General features: G+C 36.8%; 1 protein-coding gene across 1 annotated transcript in view; it reads right to left on the bottom strand.

Annotated features, from left to right (window-relative positions):
* LOC131897733 (neurexin-1) overlaps positions 1-24,593 on the bottom strand; it is a 164,952-nt gene that overhangs the window by 43,804 nt on the left and 96,555 nt on the right. Inside the window, exon 9 of the mRNA XM_059248723.1 lies at positions 1,686-1,808. Within this exon, the coding sequence (XP_059104706.1) occupies positions 1,686-1,808 (123 nt within the window). The remainder of the gene's footprint in view (positions 1-1,685; positions 1,809-24,593) is intronic.

The following is a 24,593-nucleotide window of genomic DNA, read 5'->3' as shown; positions in this document are numbered from 1 at the left end:
GATAATTATTAAACTACAAAATTAAAATCTATTATAATTCCTTGAATTATTAATGGACAAGGAAAATAACATGGCATATATGATCAGGTTGGAAGAATACTTATTAGGCTGTTTTTTAAATGCAAATGTTGGTAGACAAATTGAATGACAAATGTACTGACTTTAACCTTCAAATATGTACTGGCTTTGGTTTGAAAAGCCACCAGCAAACAATGAATCTGAAACTTAAACATAGAAACATGGCATATATAAGCGTATCTATGTACGTATATTAATAGTTTAAATAAGTTAATGCAACTTGGGTGACAATGGCCCACCCACCAACAAGAGCCACAGACTATCTAACAAAACCCTAGGGCCAGTGTGGGAAAGTTAAGTTTAAGTTGTTGTTCAGGTAAGTCCAACAGACTCCCGAAATAATATAGGTTATTTCCATTGCCTTGGTTGACTCCTAGAACTTGGGTATGACTCTATTGCTAAATGCACTTCAGATACAGAACTTGGAGGAAACACCTGGAACTGACTTGGAATTTTCCTCCCTGAAGACTGGCTCTCATATTATGTAAAGGTGCTATAAAAAGTACCAAGGGAGAAAACTTATCCTACCCAGCTGTCAACCTTATGAACCACAACAAGGATCAGTATGGCAGCCTATATCCAAGGCTGCAATAGTGGCACTTACATCTTGAGGGGCAGGGGTTCGTAACCAACAGCCCTCTAATTGGACTTAAGGTCCATTCAATAGGAGGGAATTTATGTCTGGAATTGGAAATCTAGCTGCCTACCCAGGACTGGTGAGGTCATGTACCCCAGAGAAGAACGTACATACTGTTGCTTTCCCAAACCAGTATAATCCCCAACTGCCTTCTAAACACCTATTCTTATATCCACAGATAGATGTTGCCTTCAGCCACCATCAAAGAAGGTTCTTTTTGAGCAGTCAGAGACTGCTAGAGAAAAGCAAAACTGGTCAAATGGCAGTGAACGATGTACCATTGGGGTACCCATCTAAATAACAAGAGCTCAGACTGCAACGATGTGCACATACGTATGTGTGTAAGTGGAACAATGATAGTTACTAAAGAGGTCATGCTGTGGAGAGGGGTGGTGGAGTGCTGGCTAGTTTTATATCCACTTGTCCCAAGCTAGCATCATCTTGGAAGCCTGAGCTTCAATGGAGAAAATGCCCCTGTCAGATTGACATGTGGGCAGGCCTGCAGTGCGTCTTCTTGATTGATGACTGATGGAGGAGGGCCCAGTTTACTGTGGGTGGGGCCAACCTTGGGCAGGTGGTTCCTGGTGCTACAAGAAAGCAGGCTGAGAAAACTATGTCAGAAACCAGTCAGAGCAGTGAAAACCCAGCACTGTTCTCTGGCTTCTGCTTCAGTCCGCTTTAGGTTCCTGCCTTGAATTCCTGCCCTGTCTTCTTTCACTGATGAACAGTGACACGCAAGTGGAAGTGTCATAAACTCTTTCCTCTCGAAGTCACTTTTGCCCACATTGTTTATCACCCAATAGAAACCATACCTAAGACAGTGGGGGGAGGGGGGGCGGGAGAAGTTGGAGGGGGAGAGGGTGGAAATGATATAAATACACAACTTAGGTATGATATTATCAAAAAATTCAAAAGAAGATAGAAGGATAAAAAGAAAGAAAGAAAAGGTAAGAGAGGCAGGGGACTTTACCTGTCATGGCTTGTTGATCATCCACTGTCAGTTTTAAACTTTTTCCTCGACGAACCACACGCACTGTGTGCCATTCATTATCATTGAGGTTATAGCCGGCAAAAAGGGTCTCAGGACCTTTGCCTGCAGAATATGCCAAACAGTCATTATGGACAATCAGAATCAGACAAGAAAATGAACCTTACAGAAAGTGAGAGGAAAGTGGAAAAGAGAGTGGGGAGTGAGAGAGAAGAAAGGAGAGAGAGAGAGAGAGAGAGAGAGAGAGAGAGAGAGAGAGAAAGAGAGAGAGAGAGAGAGAGGAGCAGTTTTCAAGCCCAAGAGAGTCATAGCAAGCAAGGAAAATGACAAGTTAACGAACACTCAGGTATGACAATTGAAGAATTTTTAACCTTTTGCATTGATATAAGACAAGAGAATTAACCTGTTGTCATAAATAGGCACATTCAATATTGCACTGGAAACCTTCCCAAGTTTGCATGTACACCTTCTAGAGGAATTTTCTGATATTTCAAGTGACATTTTTCTTAATAGTGAAGGGGTTAGCAGACATCTAATTTCCAAGAATTCTCTCTGCCATTAGCACCCATTTTCAGATGAAATGGGTAAGGAGTCAACAGCACCCTGGTGAGAATCTCTTGGTAATGTCCCTAGGATGGCTGCTCTTCAGATCTTAAATTGTGTACCACCATGATGCACCAAGGTTCTGGGTTTGCCAGCTTCTGAAATATATGGACAGTTTGGTCTAAAAAACAAGTTAAAAAAAACAAAAACCTCCGAATAACAAACCGATAAGTTGCGAATCTATACGTATGGCGGAGATGCTTCTGAATACGTCAGACTAATAGTAACGGAAGAAGCAGACTAAAATAGAGAATACAAAGTCAGTAAAAAGTCAGGATGGGAAAAGGGGATGCTAACTTACATCAACAAATAAAGGCCAAAAGAAAGGAGGCAAATAGTATAGTCAATTGATAAAGGCTCTTCCAAAGGATGTATGTGAAAAATTTAAATGGATTTGGGATAGACATTATTTGGGAAACAGGTTTAATGACAATTACTAATATGACCATATGGGACTATATATGTCTTTAACTTGAAAACAAAAGGAAAATGTTGACCTAATTGTAATTTTAATAAAAGTATTAAATATGATGATTTAAATCAAAGTACTTAATATTATTCATTTAGAAGGATATGATGTTAAGCACACATTCTTTCAATTGATGGATTCTTCTCCTTTGTTAAAGCATCATAACTTGCAGATGCATTAATACAGTGAAGGGCCTAGCATCATTTGCTTTCCTGACTTTTTCTACTGGCAGATGGTCAGGAATGTCTTTCATAGCTTCCTTCACCCAAATCTACAGTTAAGCCAGTTAACAGCAGGGATCATATGAGAAAAAATAAGTGAGTGAAAATATTTTCAAAAGGGGAAAGAAAGAAGAAAAAAGAACTATCAGGGAACCAAAGGGAGAAATCCCCAGTAGCCCATTTACACCAGCTCACTGCTAGCTGGGACAGCCACAGACTAGCCGTCCAGCCTCCCACTTCTTCTTCATGGTGCTACTGCATGTTCATGTAAGTCTGGTCTTACTCAGTTACTCTTTGGAGCTTAAGGTGAGCCAATATAAGCTAAATTTTTAAAGGGAATTGTCTCAATTCTTTAAACAGTGCCAACCATCATTAGGATTTAGAAAGCACCTCGATTTTCTATAACAGAGTTAGATTACACATCCTGATCCATGAATAAAAACTACTCTGGAGAGAAAAGTTATCAGCAATTGATCACTAAACAACTAGAGGAAGCTGTGAGCTCAGTGTCTGCAAACACGCAGTGGGACCAAATGTTGAAAGCAAATCCCAGGATCAAAGGCACTCTTTATAGCTTCAATAGTGAAGAAAGGAGTGTTTAATAATGTCACAGCAGCTTTGTGTCCTACTGGCAACCTGGGTCATCCTTAGTTTTGATCTTTGAGAAGAGACTTTATCATTTTAAAGCTATTTTTATAGGGGGAATTTTTTTTCATGGAAACATATGCTTCTGAAGCGGCTCTCCTCCTATTCTTTTAATTTTAAATGTGTTTTGTCAAGAAAGAGAAGCACAAGGATGAGCTCATCCTCATCCCCCACTCTGGGCTTGATCTTGCAGTAAAATCATAATGCTTAATCTATGAAACCACCATTTCCATAACAACAGACGCAAAATCCAATTAAAAATAAACCTTTGGTTCACAGAACTCTCTGTGGGCCAACTTCAAACTTCTTTCTTGCATTATTAAAAATGTGAACAGATTGATTTTAGAAGACAAGGCTCTTAAAAATGCACTTGATAGCCTCATTTCCCAACGAGGGTGCTCACTTAACATGAAATGTAATGGAAAGTGCACTGTGCCCGGAGTCAAGAATTCTGTTTGCAGGCCCTTGATTTGCTGCTACAAAGATGAGGACTAGTGAGTGCATGCTGTGTACCAGATGCTTTATTTCATCTCTACATTGTTACCAACTTGTCGATGCGGAATTGAATTCTTACAAAAGTAAAACCACTGGTTCCAGGGTTGCATGGCTTAAAAAGTGGTGGAGGAGTGTTTTCTTCCATCTGGTCTACTCAAAGCCAGCTTATATCCACTTACATTATAGAGCCTGCTGGCAATGAGACCCTCTCCTAGCAACCTGACTTCCTGTTTGTCCCCTGTTGCTAACTGAAGGATGTGGAGATAACATTTTCTTTGAGATTGCTTTGAGTTTCTCATACAGAATGATTATACTGTTAGGACAACTTCTACATCCTGTGTGTAGACCCATCTGAATGAGCACCTTTGAATGGCACTCTGGCCTCTCAGGGAAATGTAAATTGATGCTACTAATGACACAGTGTAGAGGGTCCATCAGTGAGGGACAAATCTCTCATGTAAGCTGCAATTTGCTAAAACTTAGCTTCCAGTCTTCTCAATCCCTATCCACAACAGGAGAGCTCACTAGCTGATCTCTCCCATTCATTTAGAACATTGCATTTTCTGGAAATTTTAAAATGCATGAAATTGTTAAGGAAGGTGGTTCCATAGTTGACACTGTGGGTGGTGAGCTGTTCAACTCTTGGCAAACTTTTAATGGTAAAATTATAGCCACTCAAGCTGTTAATTGCTTGAAGTCCACTGACAGTTTGTCCTTGAGTATATCAAAGCATGCCTCAATTATGCTAACATCTTTCCTTCATGAATACTGCTATTTGGGGGCCAAATATTTGTGAACCCCCAAGTTCATATGTTGAATTTCTAATACCCAATATGATGGTGTATTAGAATATGAGATCTTTGAGAAATAATTGGTTTAGAGGGAGTCATGAAATTTGAGATCTTCCATCTCCATTAAAGATCCTTTGTACAGAAAATGTTGTCTGGGCATTCTGAGTCCCAAAGTGGAAAGAATTTCCTTACAAAAAGAGGAAGAGAATGAAAGCTTGTTTGGCCATGTGAAGATGCTGGGAGAAAGCAGCTTTATGTATGCCAGGAAGAGGCCCTGGCCAAAGACCAAAACTATAGCTTGAGCTTGGACTTCCAAAAAGATGAGAAAAAAAATTATGCATGCTATAGTATTACAATAGCTTAAGTGGGACAGACAAAACTTTTAAAGAAAGTATAACACATTATTTCTTTTCTGTAGAGAACAGATTTATATGCAATTTTGTCATTTTACTGTGACCTAGTATTCATGTCAGAGACATCATTATATATATATTCCATATATATATATGTGTGTGTGTATATATACATATATATGGAATAAGATCTAGTAGAATAAAGTGAATTCTAAGTTCCAAAGGCAATAGGAAATGGAAGAAAGATTTGAGATCTTCCATCTCCATTAAAAGGCTCTTTCTACAGAAAATGTTGCCCAATATCCTCAGCTAGGAATTTGCAAGATAGTATTAGAATTTTCCTTTGCAGACTGTAATTTCAAAGCCTTTTAGAAGCAGAACTATGAGGAAGGGAGATATAAGCTCACAGGAACTATCTACAAACAGAGAGATTGAAGACTAAAGGGAACAGATGTCATCTCCATGGTCAGAGCTATTTAATGGAAGAATCCAGAGCTACACTTTTCCAGGCTAGTGATATTCAAAAAGTTTTGCCTATTATAAAGTGATCTTCTCTAAGAAAATCACATCATCAGTTGCTGTGTGTGCCAATTTAAAGCTAAAACTAAGCAAAAATATGTGCAGTTTTGTTAGCATGTTGGTTTTTTTTGTTTGTTTGTTGTTTTGTTTTTTTTTTGTTTTGTTTTGTTTTTTCGAGACAGGGTTTCTCTATGTTATTTTGGTGCCTGTCCTGGATCTTGCTCTGTAGCCCAGGCTGTCCTCAAACTCACAGAGATCCACCTTCCTCTGCCTCCCAAGTGCTGGAATTAAAGGCGTGTGCTACCACCACCCGGCATGTTGGTTCTTTTTATCAGAACTTACTCCAAGTTATGGACCAATTCACTTAGCCATACACTAGTTCAAGTGGGTTGTTCTTGCGTAAAATGCCATGAATTCAGATGCTTCTAAGATTTACCATTAGGAAGCTTAAAGTCAACCTTAACTTGCGGTAAGGGAGACAAATGAAGGAATGAAGGGTGTGTGTGTGTGTGTGTGTGTGTGTGTGTGTGAGAGAGAGAGAGAGAGAGAGAGAGAGAGAGAGAGAGAGAGAGAGAGAATGAAAATTTTTACTATCAAATCAGTGTGATTTTTAAAATCTCAAATCTCAGAAGAAAGGAGTTGGTGTATTATGATTCACCTTTTTCAAAGGTGAAAAGGGGCAGAAAACAAGGTTGTCCCTAGCCTGCTATGTACTAACTCTGTTACTTTGATGTTTCTTCTCTGTTCCTATTGTCCATGATCCATAAAACCTTATAAGAGAAATTTCCCTGGGGCCATTTTTAACATTCCTTCATTCTTGGAAGGAGCAAGCGGCTCTACATCACTCCCCTTCCTGGAAGCTATGTGAAAGCCTTCAGTATCGTAATGACATTCTCTAGTGTGTGAGAGGCTCCTTACTGTTATTAACTCAAATATATTCATTTTGTCCTGAGTAGAAGAAGGGAGGCCAGACAGAACCCCCAAAAGAGATTTTTTTTTGTGTGCTAAAATTTTTAAACTCCAATGACTCCAGGACATTGGATGTGATGTGACAATTTGTGTTTATTAATTTTTATATCCAAATGCTAACTGTGAAACTGTATTTTAATCAACACAATGACCTCACAAAATCTCACTGTAAATAAACACTGTTTATTCAGGATCAAGAAGTACTACATTTCATACCCCAGGGTTGTGCACAGGTTCTTTGGTGCATCAAATCACAGAAAAGGAGTTTATATGGTAAAATCACAGAGATATTTAAGGGACATTTGTTGTTGTTATTTATTTATTTATTTTTTTTAAGTTATAGTAGAGGTAAGTAACTCTCTCCCCTATTCAAAGAATTGGGTCTGGGAAGGACCACTGACTGTTGAAGACTGACCTGGTTGTTCTCTTACAGGGATGGCTGGGATATGTGAAACTCCAGGAGCTGAGCTGTGGCAATGGCTTTTATCATTGTTTTTAAACTCGTAATTATTTGTCCTGTATGTAATTTTGCAAAGTGAACATAGAAAATGAACAAAAGAAGAGTTGCCTGCCTTCCATCTTGTACCTTGAGGCCTCAGCAAAAAATCCAGAATCCCACTGAGCCCTGCTTATGAGCTGCCCTAACGGAGAGCTCTTTTCTCTCAGCTCATTTCTTGTCAGCTACTCCAGCAAAGACTCATTCAAGTCATTTGCAAATAACCCTTTAAGATCACACTTGGTTTATAGAAACTATTTTGTTGTTAATAACTTCAAATTGTGTTTGAAGAAGGCTGTTTATTCTGTAGGTAAGTTACATTAGTGCTGCAACCTACCACTATTGCCTATATTATTAGTCCTGTGTCATGTACTGAAATTACCATCTAATCAAAAAGTCCAAATGCTGAAAATCTGTTAGATCCTTCCCTGTCTCATGTAATGAGCAACTTACTGCCTTATTTTATAGTCTATATACTAAGGAGCCAAGGCTGAATATGTGCTGTTTCAGTCATGTGATTTTTTTAAAAATTTTTCTTAAAAAAAACTTACTTGCTTTTCTCTCCAATATTTGTAAGTCATTATTATTTTTTTTTGTGTGTGTGTGAATCACTCTAAATCATATTTTAAAGTTGTGGATATAAATTAATGATTGAATAACAAAACGGCTTAGTGACAAAAACAGATTTCAAGCAGTGTACAGTTAATTAATACAGTCTTACATTTTAAAGACAGCTGAATGAGGGGGAGCTGATTTTCCTCAGTACCAAATGCAGTGTGAGAAGAGTCCTCAGATCCCTGGTATCTGTGAGATTTACTTAACAAAAGTCACTGTGGTAGTTTGAATGTAATTGGCCCTCATAAGCTCATAGGGAGTTGCACTATTAGGAGCTATGGCCTTGCTGAAGTAGGTGTGGCCTTGTTGAGAAAGTGTGTCACTGTACGGGCAGGATTTGAGGTCTCCCATGTGCAAGCTATACCTACAGGAAGACCACTTCCTGTTGCCTGCGGGTCAAGATACAGAACTTTCAGCTCCTTCTTTAGCACCATGCCTGCCTGCATGCCACCATGTTACACCATGATAACAATGAACTAAACCTCTGAAAATGTAAGCCACCTCATTAAATGTCTTCCTTTATAAGAGTTCCTGTGGTCATGGTGTCTCTTCCCAGCACTAGAAACTCTAACTAGGACAGCCACCTAACTGGCCAAAATCAGGGAATAATCTTTGGCTCAAATCATTACCTGTTCCTTCTTACTCAGAAATATGTAGCCACTCTAGTCTACATGCATTTACAGTAGATGTTCCTACTCTGGGCAGAAGTATCAGTGAAAGCCATAGGCAGCCTCGAAGCTGTATACATTTTACAAGCAATGTTGAAGGAGATGTGTTTTTACATATACCTTCTCAACATTTGGTTCAAATATAGAGACTTGCACCTTTCAAGGTACATCAGTATACATAGTAGAATAAGCTTGAATTTGGAATTTGAAATTACACACTCACTACTTTTACTCATTTGGTTCTAAAATAGCCAACTTAATTATGAAAATAAATTTAAAATGCATTAGCATATGGGACTCAAATTGGTCAACAAGCATGCGCTTTGTCTTATAGGGTAAGACAGGATGTACATGGTGCAAATTTCAGGTATTTAAAAATTGAAAAGTATGTGGGCAAGTATTTTGTGAACTGCTCAAAGTGGTTTGTGAGCCTGGAGTGGGGGCACTGAGAAGCAACGGAAGACAATGAAAATAAAGGCCAGGAACCTTCAAAGAAGCCAGCAGAGACCTCCAGATGAAATTTACAACTGCCTCTGGAACTGAAAGGTAGATAGAGATGTAGCAAGCAAATCCAAACATTTATATTTGGACTTTTAAGAAAAGTACACTTGTGTGCCACAAGACAGAATTTTGTCATACCTCTTCACACCCTTTGAGTAGCTATATCTGCCTCTAGGGATATATTTCAAAGATGCTGAGTACCCAAATGGGTTATCTCTACCATGCACTCAGTCTCTTAGGCACAAAATGCAATTTCTCTTTTGTAGCACCACCTAGACACCTCAATGCTTAATCTGCTTCTACAATGAGATTACTTCGTAAGCACGAGCATTCTGATGCTCTTTCTGTAAATCCTTCATCAGAAACCTGCACATATGATAGGCAGGTAGAACTCAACAAAGTTTGTACTCTAGAAGTGATTCATCTACAGCCTCCACTTTATTAATTATGTTTTACCACAGCCATCTGGGCTAAACATTGCATCAATGTGTAAGTGGATACTAACATTTCCAAAGTCCAGAAATAAACTCTGAAAAGCAGAGCATCACCTTAAACTCACAGATTGGTTCTACATTCATACATGACTGTTATACATTTTAAAACCATTAAATTGCCTGTAACACCCTATAATGGAATTAGAGAGAAGATACAGTGCCATGACATCACAGAACTATGAAAATGCAAAAGTGGTTCCTATTGTGTCTCTTGTTATGTAATTATTCTTATTTATTCTGGGTTGCATAACACATTTTCCTATTCATTTGCATTTACAAAATATATTTTGTATTTAACAATGATGTCAGTTTTGGCCAACCCTGACTGGGGGTGTTTTTGTTCTGAAAGATCTTGTATACTACTAAGTCAGGGATGGAATATTTGTTGCTAGCCAAAGAATAACTAAAGCTATAGGTCACTATTGTAATTATTCAGTTTTGCTCTTCTAAAAGCAGTATATGGACTACATGCTAACAAATGTTTATGTTGTGTTTGAATAAAACTTTATTAAAAGAAATGGCTAGCTTTGTAGTCTCTGTTTTTAGCTTGTAAGTTCACATTAATAAATAGGCAATTTAAACTTTCCTATAATTGAGTAATAAAAAAATCATAATAAAAATAGTCAAGTGTTTTAGAGTCAGATATTCTGAGTTTTAGTTACTGTGGCCTTTGATCCAAAGATGACCTTAAATATTGTAATTATCCTAACTGTACTGAATTGTTCCAGGTTTTATCATTTTCATACAAATAAAGAAAAATCACAAACTAAAAAAAACAACTAAAATGCTTTTAAAAATACAAAATCTAGAATGCATTAATTACCTTACTTTTCCTCAGATTTAGAAGGCTTCATGTTGAAGTTTTATGCTTGTGTATGTGAGTTTATGTATATAAAAATAGGTTTCTATCTGTATCAATTCCCCAGGTGTTAACAGGGTTATTTGGCAACTCACTTAGCCTGTGGTGGGAGGCAGTACCCTGTGGGAGGCTGGAAGCCAGACTTGTCACTGTGACAAGACGGGAAGGCAGAGAAGCCCTTGTCACAGGCAGAGATGGCTGCAGTCTGAAGTCTGAGTCACAGTGCTTGGCAGCCACATTCCCTATCGGAAAATGGCATGAGGATGTGTTTCTTGGGTTATTATTATGACGCCCACAGCCTGCCATTTGATTTCATTATTAGTTTCTAGTTTGAAAATAATTATTTAAAAAAACCCAATACTAATTTGACCTCTTTTTTTATAAATTATAATAAAATCAAAGAACATTAATTTTTTATTAAGTGCCTTCCTCAGATTTCAGTGAGCTGGGAGAGTGAAGTTTTGCTTTCTTTACTTCTCCTGTGAGTCAGCAGGAAATTTAATTGCAAATTGAAATTAGACATGTAAATCATACGCCTCCACTCTTCCTTTGCTACTTTCTATAATACCATAGGCAAACAGGCTACATAATTTGCAGGCTTAGTACAAACTGAAAACATGGGGGCCCTGCCCCAAATGACGAATCTGAAGCTAGGGACAGGAGAACACTGGCCTCGGCATGGGGTCCTCCCACCTCAGGGTCCTGGGTGGTTATACAGGTTAAAGCAGTCTAAGTTAGCAGTATACAGTCTGTACTTAATTGGTCTTGAAGCATCCTTCTATAAGGTTTATTATATTCAGGAATGTACACACAAGGAAAAGTTGAAATCATTTTTTGCCACATTGCCTGCACTAAATAGCATGACCTGTGGGGAACCAGAGAACTGCCTGTGGTCTGTCCTGCTGGTGGGGTTTAATGCCAGTAACAAATTGGGCTTGGTGACAGACCACTCACCCTAGGAACCACAAGATGGATGGCCAGCCAAATGAGGTAACTCCAATCTGTATTCTATTTCTCCTTAAGTTCTCTTTAATTCCAACAAGGTTATAGGCTTGAAGACGATTCAAAATGACTTTAAGGAGAGCTATTTACCTTAAAACCTAAGGACAGGCACACAGCGTTTCACTCAAATATTGAAAATATCCTTTCCCATTAAAAGTATGTTGAGTACATAACATAAATCAAACATTAACCTTAGCATGCCTATTATTCAAAATCTGAACACTAACCACTGAGGAAAGGCATTTCATGGACCTCCACCAGAGAAACCCATCACATTGAATTCAGTGTTTCTGTGCTGATTAGATTGTTACTTAAAATCATCCTTTCTGCTTTTGTTCTGTACTTTCAAAAACATTATTTATGTAGATCTGGAACAGCTGTTCTGGTGGGAACTTTTTCAATATACTTCTATTCCCTGTGCCTCAGTTAGTACTCTTATCTGTAAAATATGCTAATAAGAGAAATCATTCGTCTACAAATGAGCTTAGTGCACTTTTATCACTTAAAGCAACATCTGTTGTATGGTGAGTTCTCATGATAATAACTATTATCAATATTATGTTGTCATTATTTCCTTCTGGATAAATTTGGAAACTTGGAGAATATATGCTATCTCTTCTTGCTCAGTGCCTTGAACAGTAACAATTTGCCAAGTATTTGTTGAAAGGTTACATTTTTTTGTTTTTGTTTTTTGAGACAGTGTTTTTATGTCACGCTGGCTGTCCTGGAACTCACTATGTAGACCAGGCTGGCCTTGAACTCACAGAGATCTGCCCACCTCTGTCTCCTGAGTTCTGGGATTAAACGTGTGGGACACTATGCCTGGCTAAAAGATTTTATTTTATTTTATTTTTTTTTTAGATTTTATGGGAATTTTATTTAGGTAGATGAATGATTAACTTAAGACAAATGATTAATGGAAAGCCACCCCATAAACTTTAAATGCTTCTATTCACATACGATATTAGCTATGTCCCTTGTTTCAATGTTTAAAATCATGGGATGTAGTAAATCTTATTGCTAGGGAACTTGGGTAATTCAACAAGCTGATAACTATTTGGACACTTTTCTTTTCTCTCAATTTCTTTGAGAATGAACTTAATAAGTATGTATGTACTGCCTAAGAGAGCAAAATGACCCAAGACCAGCAGTTAGTAATTTCTAGGTGCAAAGAGGCTAGTCAGCTTAGGTACTACAGGAGCTCAAGTTTTCATGTTTAATTTTGAAACAAATAGGTAAACAGGCATTTTGTTGGCAAGAAGAGCTAACATTTGGGGATTGAAACAGATTCCTCAAGGGATGTCTCCTCATTACAGCGTCTTTATTCTATTATAAATTTCACTGTTTACAGATTCCTTATCTCCCATTCCATTCCTGGCTAAAGGCCATTGATGTGGGAAAGTAGACAAACAAAGTTTAAACCATCTACAAAAATACGTAGGACTCCTGAGTTGTGATATTGATTGTACCCATTTATGACAGATCAGGATAAATACCTCTGATGTAAATATTTTTTTTCAATGGGAAAAGCCAACAGTTTAAAGATATATTCTACCTTTCAAGTGCATAGTTATATTCACAACACAGTAAAATAATCACAAGTTAAACAAATATATTGCTCAAAGAATGTTTCAAAAATAGCTCTCCTCAAATCTATTCTAGCTCAACTTACAAGCTTAGAAATACACAAAATAAAATAAGCCAATTATAAATGAAAGTAAAAATTTGGACTGTGATTTTATTTTAAGGTTAAAAAAGAAGTTCATTTCCAAGAATTGCTTATCACATAATAGGATAGCTAGCAGGTATAAAATTAAGTACTAAAGAGTTAATGAGCTTCTATGTAAATTAAAATATATTTGTTGTTCATTTATTTGAAAAAAAGGTTATATTGATCTACATTAGTGTTTATTTAAATTCATCTTATACAACACCTATAACAGAGTCAACCTGTCTCAAATTTTAGGAATTAAAATGCATATAGTTTCTAAGCATATAAATACTAATTAATATATAAACTGACATTTCATAAGCAGGGTTATCATTCATCATAGTGCAAAGATTATTGGATTAAATAAGTTTTCTTACATAAATAAACTATTGGAATAGTTAGAGAATTTACTTTTCATAAGAATATATAGATTATGGGGTTGGGATTTGGCTCAGTGGTAGAGTGCTTGCTTAGCGAGCACAAGGCCCTGGGTTCGGTCCTCAGCTCCAGAAAAAAAAAAAAAAAAAAAAAAAAGAATATATAGATTAGCATCTATCCCATGTCATTCCAGAACAGTGGTTTGATTTTTGCTTTGTTTTCCATATCTTCAAAGTTCTCATATCTTACACTGACTACTATTAAGGACAAGGCTGATCTCATAAAATTTAAGAAATCTTTGGCATTTGGGGGATATTCTTGAATATGCTTTTTCCAAAAGTAAAAAGCATTCTGGTGAAAAATAGGATTAAGTACCTTTTTTTTCTTTTTCTTTTTTTAAAATAATTTTCTTACTAATTTTTTCATTTATTTTACATACCAACCACAGTTTCCCCTCTCTCCTCTCCTCCTGTTCCCTTCCCCACCTCCACCTACACTGCCTCCCATCTACTCCTCTTCCATTCAGAAAGGGGCAGGCCTCCCATAGGAGTCAACAAAGCTTGGCATATCACCTCGAGGCAGGGCCAAGCTCCTTCTTGTCTTGAGTTTTCCTTTGTCCTTCGCTTTCTTTTAGGGGGAGAACAGTTGGCACCTGGAAACCCGTGTCTCTGTTTTAAGTGTCAATCAGAGGCCTATTTGCTGAGAAAGCACACTTTAAGGAATGTGACCAGAAATCTGTTCTTTGAAGTAGTTTCTTTCTGTTCCAGTCTTCCATGACTGCTTGGATTTAAAGGCTATGGAAAAGCTGCCCTTCACACCCAAGAATTAGAAAGAGAGCAGAAAATGTTTCTAATCATGACACAATGACTGCTAAATCCTTCTTTACTTGGACATAAACAATCTGTGTATCATGATCTATATGCATAAAAACCACATAGGATATACATGGTGTCACATATAATATATAATATATACATATGTATATATTACGTAAAGTTTGAGTCGTGAGAGCACTTAATATGTTAATAAAAATTTTCTGTGACATTTGAAGTCATATACTACTTTTGAATATTTTCTGTTCCACAAAGCTTCCAAACATGACTATTATTTCTGGTTAGGAACCAAATCTTTTCTTAAAAGACATTCATGGACTAAAGAGATGGCTCTGTAGGTGAGGGGCATGCACTGCTCTCAGAGAGGACCTGTTGGTTCCTAGCATCCTGTAACACCAACTTCATGGCATCTGACACCTGCTTCTGGAGTGTCTGGGCACCTGCACTTAATGCTCACAAATCTACACACTGACATACATAATTGAAAATAAAATAAATTTTAAAAGACAAGGTACTTATTCTAGTTATTTTGAAAGCCAAAATAAAAGAGGAATTTAATATGCCAGTAGATTTAAGATGTTCATGGATATATTATCTATGTAGGCTAAATCAGGCTAAATAATAATGGGGTTGATTTTAATTTTATTTTAATAGGACATTTACTTTATCTAGTTTTCATGGCCTTTAGACTAAAACGTAAAGGAAAAACTCATCACATGAAATTAGAAAGTGGGCATGATGAGCAAAAGCAAGAAATTAGAGTCACTAGCACCTTACCAACAGAAAGACAGAATTCCAGAAACTCTGGGAAAGTTCTCTCTCTCTCTCTCTCTCTCTCTCTCTCTCTCTCTCTCTCTCTCTCTCTCTCTCTCTCTCTCCTCTTTCTCTACCCTACCTCCCTCTCCCTATTTCTCCCTTCCTCACTCACTCTCTATCGCTGCATTTATATCTCTCTGTCTCTGTGTGCCTATCTGTCTCTCCCTCCATTCTTTCAATATCTCCATTACTGTGGTAGAAGCCAAGGTTCTACTACTAGGCATGTGTTCTACCACTCAGCTACTCTATACCCTCAGTGTAATATTATTTCTTACACCTATTGGCTAAAATGTTTTACTTAGTAGATTGTACAGCTTAAAGAACTTTCAAAGTACTCTTTGGAATATAAAATTTCTGGGCTGACTTAATAAATTTTCTGACATAAGATAATTAGGTTTACATATACAAGATCTATTTAAATAAGTCAAAATTTATCAACTCTGGAGTTAGGGTCAGAACTCATATGTATAGTTATTAACACTTTTTTTTTTTTTGTTTTTTTGAGACAGAGTTTCTCTGTGTAGCTTTGCACCGTTCCTGGAACTCACTCTGTAGACCAGGCTGGCCTCGAACTCACAGAGTTACGAATGGCTCTGCCTCCCGAGTGCTGGGATTAAAGGCGTGTGCCACTACTGCCCTGCTCTATTAACAATTTTTTAAAATAATTTTATGTTATTGTATCATGGTCTAGGTTCTGTACTGGTCTGCCTATTTCTATACTATTTATATGATGAATAAGTCTACATTCTAAGAATGTTTCAATAATTATATCAAGTCATTTTCTTTTCATTTAATGAGAATTTTTATAATGCATGAAATACAGAGTAGAAGTTTGTTACTTGTAGGTGTTAGTTAGGTTTCAGGGTTTTTTTCACATAAATAAACTATTCTACCCCTTTTTATTTTATGATATGTAAAATGATTAAGAATTCTTTATATTCTGTAGCCATGAATGAGAAATTTCCTGATTCCAGATTCATGAACAAATTTCACTAGCTCCCTACATAATTCTCATGTAAATTTAAAACATGTTTGTAATTCTTATAGCTCTTCTTTCTTACTTTTGCTCTTTTCTTTCCTTCTCTTTATTCCTTTCTTTCTTTCTATTTTTTTCAAAAGTCTCACATAAATCAGATAGACCTTAAACTTGCTATGTAACTAGAACAACTTTGAATCCCTAGTCCTCCTGTCTCTACTTCTGAAAAGGCAAGATTATGGGCATGTGTAAATGGGCATCTGACTACACTGTGCATTTCTAAAGCAAGCTTATATATACACACATATGCAGTCAACAGACACTGAAGTTCCATTGGCTGCAATAGTTCAAAGCAATGAAAATTTGTATTTAAGTCAAAGATCTGTTAATTGTGATAAGAAGTGACATTGAGCAAATAATTAACAAAGGAGTAAAACTGTGGTCAATAAAATCACAATAATTTGAGTATTTTAGCATTTATTATTTTTTCAATATATTTCATAGCCATCTTGCTCTTTGTTTTCATTGAAAAGGAACAAGGAAAATAAATCAATTCTGGTACCCTCCCTTTCTATTGAAGTAACATTTTCCATTCAAGTGACATGACAGTGATGTAGTGAAGAGATTGCAATCCCCAGAGCCATTCTATAGCCACAGTGAAAATACTTTAGTCATACAGCTCAGAGAATTAGCGTCTGTGGAACTCTGGCAGTCTAGATGTCCCCTTTGAAGATAGTGTACCATGGTGTACCAAGTTTTGAAGCCAGCTGATTGGTTCAAGAGTGGACATTCCCCACCAAGTCTAACCTCTTGTTAATAGGTCAAGGATATACTGATTTGAAAGCTCAGTCCAATGAGGCATTTTGAAGTAACGAGCCCACTCAAATCTCCCAGGAGAGTTGAGATCCACAGCACACAGAGCAAACAGAGAAAGAGCAACAATGTGAAAAATAAGGACATGCAGCACAGACCGAGCCACGAATGGAAACACTCACAAGGCAAAGGGCACCATGAGTTCACCAAAGACATGGAAAAGCCACAGCAGAGGAAAAACAAGGGAATCAGCCGAAAGGAGAGGAGTGACCAAGATCCCAGAGGGGCAAAAAGAGCAGACAGCTTGTGATTATAATCACAAACTATTGAGAGGAAATCTTGGGATGGCAGCAGTCCCTCACAGTTAAAGCAACAGAGATCTGCACTATCCTCCAGTGCTTGAACCCCACTCAATATCCCCAAACTTTCTCTCATGACTAAAATTAACTGATATTGTACTGATTCTTAGTGTATCCTAATAACAAACCTTTACCACTAAGACTGTCCAAATGTATCTAGTTCTCAAATATGGAACAAATTTAATACACTATAAACTTTGAAGAACAGTATTAGTTTTCTCGAGTACTAACTATTAGTGGTCAATATGAAGTATCTTTGTGACTAGGTAAGAAGGGATAGCAATGGTGAGTTCTTACTAAATGCTCAAATATATATTCTGGTTAATAGTCAGGATACCTTACTGTGTTTAGTAATGTTATCATTTGGCATAATAAAATTTTTATTTGTATACAGTGGTATTATTCCATCTAAAAATATTTGAGTCCACATGATTTGTGAATTAGTGGGAACATAGTTTAATTATGCTGGAAAGAAAGATATTCTGAAATTTAGGGAAACTAACAGAAAATGTAGATATTAGACATATTTGGAAATCTATGCAATATGCTTATGTATATTTGCATACATAAATAATCAAATAGAAAACATCTACCTATGAAAAAATTTTTAAAAATTATCAAATAAAATTCTCAAAAATTTAAAAAAAAATTTATTTCACGTCTTAAACCATGGTACCCAAATGTGAAATATGTATCCATGCTCATTTAAATACAAGCTAAGCTGTGATACCTACACTCTGCTTGTCTTACCAGGAGTTAACTGGACAATGATATCACCTTTTATGTTATGAATCTGCTTTAACAGGTGGAAGATGGACACTTCCTGTTTAGTGATTTTATATTAATTGAACTCTATGATCATATTTATTTTCATATTTTTAGATAAGTAACAGATAAGGCACAAGTCATTAATAACTTTATATGAATAAAATTGGTAATGCTAATTTCTAAAGGAGTGATTTGATGGACATATTGGATCACTTTTGGGTATTACTATTTCCTTGATATCAGATGCTATTTTAAATATTTTGAGCTCTTATTAGTGTTTTTGATCCTATTGAAATTAGCTGCTTATGGAATTGAATCATTACAAATACAAAAGTGAAAAGATCAACTGTACAGAAAAAAAGGAAATAAACAGCTAATGAAACTCTAACCATATGTCTCTCAATGAGAGACCTAAAAGCAAAAGGAAAAAAATACATCTATCCACCAGCAAGTAGTGGCTAATCATATTTCTCTCTTATTTTTCTGGATCCATGATGAAAATGTCACATCCCCACAGAAAAAGGGGTATGGAGGAAAGAAAGAAAGTCAGAAAAAAAAAAGAATGGAAAACAAGTGGAAAGAAAAAAATTGAAAAAAGAACAAAAGCTCAAAGCAAGTGTATCCAGATGTTTGTCCTTTCAACACAGAAAGCTACCTGGAAGGCAAGCACAGTCATTCACTGAGTGACATTTGGTTAGAGAAAGAAAGCTTCCATCTTAGACAAAAATAGACAGAAATATCAAAGTCAGAATGATTTTGTCAGAAACTGTTTAGGTTTTCCTGACAACGTTGGCCTAGACTAATGACTACAAAGCCATAATCAATAATAAAAGACCACTTGAGTACATTCAGCACTAATCAGGAACTCCACCTTCATCAGGGTTTGGAAAGAGTTCTACCTGCACAAATAATGATCATTTCTGGCATTTTGGAGCAAGGTAGATTTCTCTATTGGCATCTAAGCAGTGGCAGACTGGTCATGTTAGATCCAAGGCTTCTGTCTGCAGTCCCTCACCTACCGTGGCCTGTCTATGCAGTCAGGAAAAGCTGTATTCTTCCTTCCACTCCTCCCCAGTTTAAATGTGAAGATGATCCAAACAGGCTTCGTTCAAGTTCCATTCCAGCTTTGAGAGCTGTCCAGACCTGTGGCTATATTAAAAACCCTCTGTCCATCTTAGCTGCTTGTTTTCTGTTAGAGACCTATAATTGTCCTCTATGTTTTATATTCTATTACTCTTAACGTTTTGCTGAAAACGATTTATGAAACTGTTTATCTTTCTTTCCTTTGTACATACATTCAGTTAATGACAACAACAAAATTAATTTTTTGTATGTTTTTTTCATCTGTTATTTCTTCGGTGTCATCTAACCCAGGTGGTAGACAACACAGGCCACTCAGAGGTAATTACTGATAAGCTCTACAAAACAAACTCCAATGTTGGGAGATCAAGCAGAAAGCTGCCTTCTCAAGTTTTCTGCTCTGCAGGGACCATGCAGCTCTGAGCTGCACACTTGCTCCACTCTAATCTGCACCATCCCCCAGAATGCACGCCTATCTTTTTAAGTAGCTTTGCCAAGTGACAGCTTGATCACAGCAATCTAAAATGGCTTAAGTGCCACAGGTTGACATTTTGCATTCTTTTATTGCTTTCCATTTTTATCTACATAGAAAAATTGGTGATAACTAATATCCAGTTGATCTTTTCATTCTGGTAATAAAATGATAATACAAAGATCTTATTATCCACCCTAGGCATCCATCAAAGTCCATTTTCCAATAACAATACTGCTTAAAATGTTGCTTATCTTTTACCAAGTCAAAAGTGAGGTTAAGTAGTTGGCTTTAGATTCCCTTCTGTCTCTAGGACTGGGGCTTTGTGCTGTAAAAAGACTTTGAACTTTACCCCTTGACATTTTGTCCACATTAATATCTTCTGCAATTTTGTTGTTTAGGCATCTTAGATGAATCACTTGGTACGATAAGCCAAAAGCAGTTGAAAGTTGTGCCTACTGAAGTAATTGTCCTAGCCCTAACGAGGTTTCCTTCTCTTACAGAAGTAAGAAAAAAGGAAAGAGAAGAAAGCCACATTATAGGTGTGTGGTAATATACCTATATTGTGTATATATACCTATACTCAGAAAGAAACAGAGAGAGCAGTAGGAAAGCAGTAGGAAGGAAGAACGAGCAGGGAAGAAGGATGACAAGCCAGCACACAACCAGAAAGGCAAACGGAAACAAGCAAAGCAGAGAGCACAATGTAGTGAAATCCATTTCTCGGGCTGGGAGAAGTCCAGTGAGGCAAGTGCTCTCAGGCCAAGCATGAGGACATGAGCTTCCTCTCACAGGCAGTGTTTACTGTCTGTGCTCTGGGACATGGAGGAGGAGGTCATTAACTAGTGCATCTACCCAACTGCTGAGCTCCATCTCACAAAAGATGGTGGAAAACTACAAAGAGACCTAGCATTAACCTCTAGCACTTGAAAGGACCTGAACACCCTTCTCCTCTTCTCTCCACCCCTGACTCTCTCTCTCTCTCTCTCTCTCTCTCTCTCTCTCTCTCTCTCTCTCTCTCTCACGCACACACACACAAAACATAAACACACACAATCCATTGCTCTAATGGATTTATGTCTTCCTGTAGGCAAGAACATTCTGTAATATGCCACTACTACGAAAAAACAAAAACTATTGAGAATAACAAGCAAAAAAAGAAACAACAACAAAATTAAATCATTACTATATCCACTACAAAATGAAAGTAGTTACTTCTATGACCATTAAGACCCAACCATGGGTCAGGAATGCAAATCTAGTTTCCAAATTTTCAGTATCTTTCAACCTCCAAAGATTATAGCTCTAAATGCTTCTAAGGATGCATAGAAAAAAATTAAATAACCAATACACCACTACAAAGGCAATTTTTTTTCAGAAAATATAAGTATCATCTAATCAGTTTAGACATACTGTTTGGAATCACTGTGTATCTAGTTTGAAATCAGACCTCTCTTGGTAACTCAAGAGTTTCAAAGAGACTCTAGCTATGTGGTTTTGAAATGAGAAGAATACAGACTAAGAGCAAAATTTTGTACAGACCCTACAAACAGAGCATTTGAGAAATTTCTACCTGGAATAGAAAGTTCCTATTGCAATTTCTTATAGTCTTAAAAACATAAGTCATTTAATATTACAGAACAGTCAAGAGACTGCCAAATACGTTTTTGTAATATTATTTCATAGCCAATTATTGAGGCTCAGCTAAAAAACACTTTTTTGACAATATTTATTATTATTTAGTTCATATTAGTATAGTTTTATGATGATTTTTGGCAAGTAGCCTATAGCTTTTTCAATTAATTCAAATTTTCTTCATCTTTATGTTAAATGGATGTGAATTCTCAGTCCTTTCCCAACTAACTGTATTAAATTATCTTTATTTACCCAGAAATTATCTGCACTAAAGTGGTGGTTGGTTTGGGGTTTTCTGTTTGTTTGTTTCTTTTGTTTTGGCCATTGCATTATAAAATTATTGAGTCAAGGTGTGATGGTTTGAACTGGAAACGCCCCTTCCCCAGTCTCAAGCATTTGAACACCTGGTTCCCATTTGGTGGAAATATTTGAGGAGACAATGGGCAGGTGCAGTCTTGGTGGAGCAAGAATGTCACTGCTCAGGTTTGGAGAGTTTAAAGCCTCAGATCACTTCCACTGTGCCATCAAGATGTGAGCTCTCAGATTCCTGCTCCTTTCACATTTGCAGCCTGCTCTCCTGCCTCCCTGTCACCTGCCTGCCTGTCACCTGCCTACCTGTCACCTGCCTCCTTGTCGTCTTGACGGGCTCTTAGTCCTTTGCAGTCACAAGCCCAAATAAACTTTCCGGTCATGGTGCTTATTACAACAGAGCAGTGACTAACACACAAGATTCGCTTTTCTCAGAGCAGAAAATAGGAAAGGATCATCTCCCTGCCCCCTTTCCTTCCTTGTGACCCTGAGCAGAGGTCAGTGGAGATCCATATGTGTTCATGTTTACCTTTCAGCCCACAGGGGTTCAAACCGACCATAATCTAATTGTAAGTTGCAAAGAGCTAACATATTTTCATGCTGATACTGGCAAAGGTATGCAGTGAACTGAGATTGGTCTGTGACACTTTTTCTTTACCATCCAAAAGATCAAAACATTAAAATCCCAAGTCAATGTGCAGAAATAAATCTCAGATGGCTTCTGCTCAATATGAACAATTTAGAGTATAATTTTTCAATTTATGGAAATCTTTTTTGTTATAGTCCATTTAGTGCCTGTGATAGTTTTCTTAAAATATATCTATTTAAGCACTTCATACAATATTTCAAGACAGTGATGCCATGCAAGTGTGACATAGTAAATGTGTATGACTGTCAAAGTGTCAGACAAGCTTAGGGCTCATGAAAGTTGTACACAATTAATTGCTCTTTGTAGTTAGACTGAGATACAAATATTTCCAATTAATTTTTGCTTGAGTAACAAGTGTGCTTTGGGAGAAAACAGGTGAATGTTATTTGATTCATAAATTCCTAACTAGTCTCAAATTTGACTCATCTTCATGAAATTCACTACATCTGTTCCAGGCTCCCCCAGCAAAACAAAGGCAAAAGAAAATGGGAACATTACCTTGTCACTGAATGTTTCTTCCAGGGCCTACTGTCAAGCTAAGGCATTTGCAGTCCTGTCCGAGGTGCGCACTGAAAGCTTGAGATCCACTCATTTAATTCAAGTGTGCAAGTGTAACTTATACTACTTTAAAAAGGAAAAAATCACTAACCAGTGAAAATCTTTGTCTTCAAAGTTATTATTCTATGAAGTATGCAAAGCGTAGGGAAAGACTGTCTGTAGTATCATATTACTGGAGCCTCATAGCAGACAATGCAGACTTGAGTCTAAGAAGACTTATTTATGTTCAATATATATTCTAAGCAATTGTAGCTAAACAACAGAGAATTGCGTTTGACTTAGCTTCTTCCATTAATTGTCAGAGTGTATATTTTCATTTTATAATTAAAAAATTAATGTTTTATTCTGTGCTTAATACAAATTAAATACATAAAGGGAAAGTATAGAAGTAAATATTTTCCCCACATGAATTTTCTACAGCTCAGCAGGAATCAGTAGACTCTACCATTGTATTAAGGCACAAAGCTACCTTTGAAGACGTAGAGTACTCTGTGGGCTGCCAATGCGCTTCTGTCTGCACTTCTGGGCACCGGGGCATCAGATCTACAAAATCAGACCTATGAAACCTATAAAATTCCCTCTCAGGAAGGTATCTAAGAGAACACTTGGAGAGTAGCTGATGCAAACTTGAAATTGCATTTGTGTTAAAGCTCAGAGAGATATTTTTTAGGAATTATTTTGATCATTTTTAAGTGCTTGCCACAGCCGGCTGTAAATTACAATTCAGTGTTGATTCTGTGATTTATCAGACTCACCTTTTTTTCTTGCTTAAAAATATTACCGCACGTGAGGACAAGTATCAGTTCCTTGTGTTCATACCCAAGCACATGCAATAATATGTATTTATTAGAGAAGTTATTTTGCTTTTACAATTTTTCCTCTCAGAGAATGAGTTGTTGCCCTTTGGAAACAGCCAAATATTTTGGAAGTCCCACCAACTCACAGGCAGCTTTCTTCCAGGGCCAGAGACCAGAATCTTACTACAACATTGAGAGATTAGAGGTGTGTTAGAATCATTTTATTAAGTAGTTAATGAATTTGTGGTCATTGGATGAGCTTTCATTATGTGGTCAGCAAAACCTGGAAAAGAAAAATCTAAACATTCACAGAAAGAAATGGAATAGATTTACTTAATACTTAATGCTGGAACTCAAAATAAAACCACAGTCCTTATATCCTTTCAGATCTCCATCAAAATTCAATTAAAACTCAGTCCATGCATCTCTCTGACTTGTCATTTGGCATGCATATCACATTTGAATGGTTTTAGTTATTTTTGTCAATATATGATCAGGATGTAAAAATTCATCATGTAAATTCTTAATAATCAAGAATAAACTCTTCAGACTCAGAAATTTTCTAAGAATGTAGGGTGGTGAGGAACACATTATTCGTATGCACATCTTTGTACGAATTTAGAAGGACGGTTAATAATTCTCAAAATAAGAGAAGTTAAACATTTCTTTTATATATTTGAGTTAAGGGATAGAAACAGAAGGAAATAAGGCTCATGGTATTTTCCCCTATTTAATAATGAAGGGAACTACTGGACTTCAATTTCTGACCAAATACCAATGCATAATCTGATAGCCTCTATAGACAGCTATACCTTCTGTTTCAAAATATCTGCCACCTCCTTCCCACATAGGAGTAGGAACCACAGTGGGAAACCTTTGGATGGATTAAATATAAAATGAATTTTTACACCCCAGATGATGGACTGGTATGCTTCAAGGTGAGATCATGAGTTTTATAAATGCATTTCTCTTACTCTCTCTTTTCCTTGACTAGCTTACATTGTAATGGAGGAAAACAGTTTAAAAATTTTGAATA

This window comes from Peromyscus eremicus, chromosome 22 (genome assembly GCF_949786415.1).
Source record: "Peromyscus eremicus chromosome 22, PerEre_H2_v1, whole genome shotgun sequence".
NCBI lineage: Eukaryota > Metazoa > Chordata > Mammalia > Rodentia > Cricetidae > Peromyscus > Peromyscus eremicus.
Note: the sequence above shows the minus strand (reverse complement) of the source record. Positions and strands in the feature narration are given on the sequence as shown.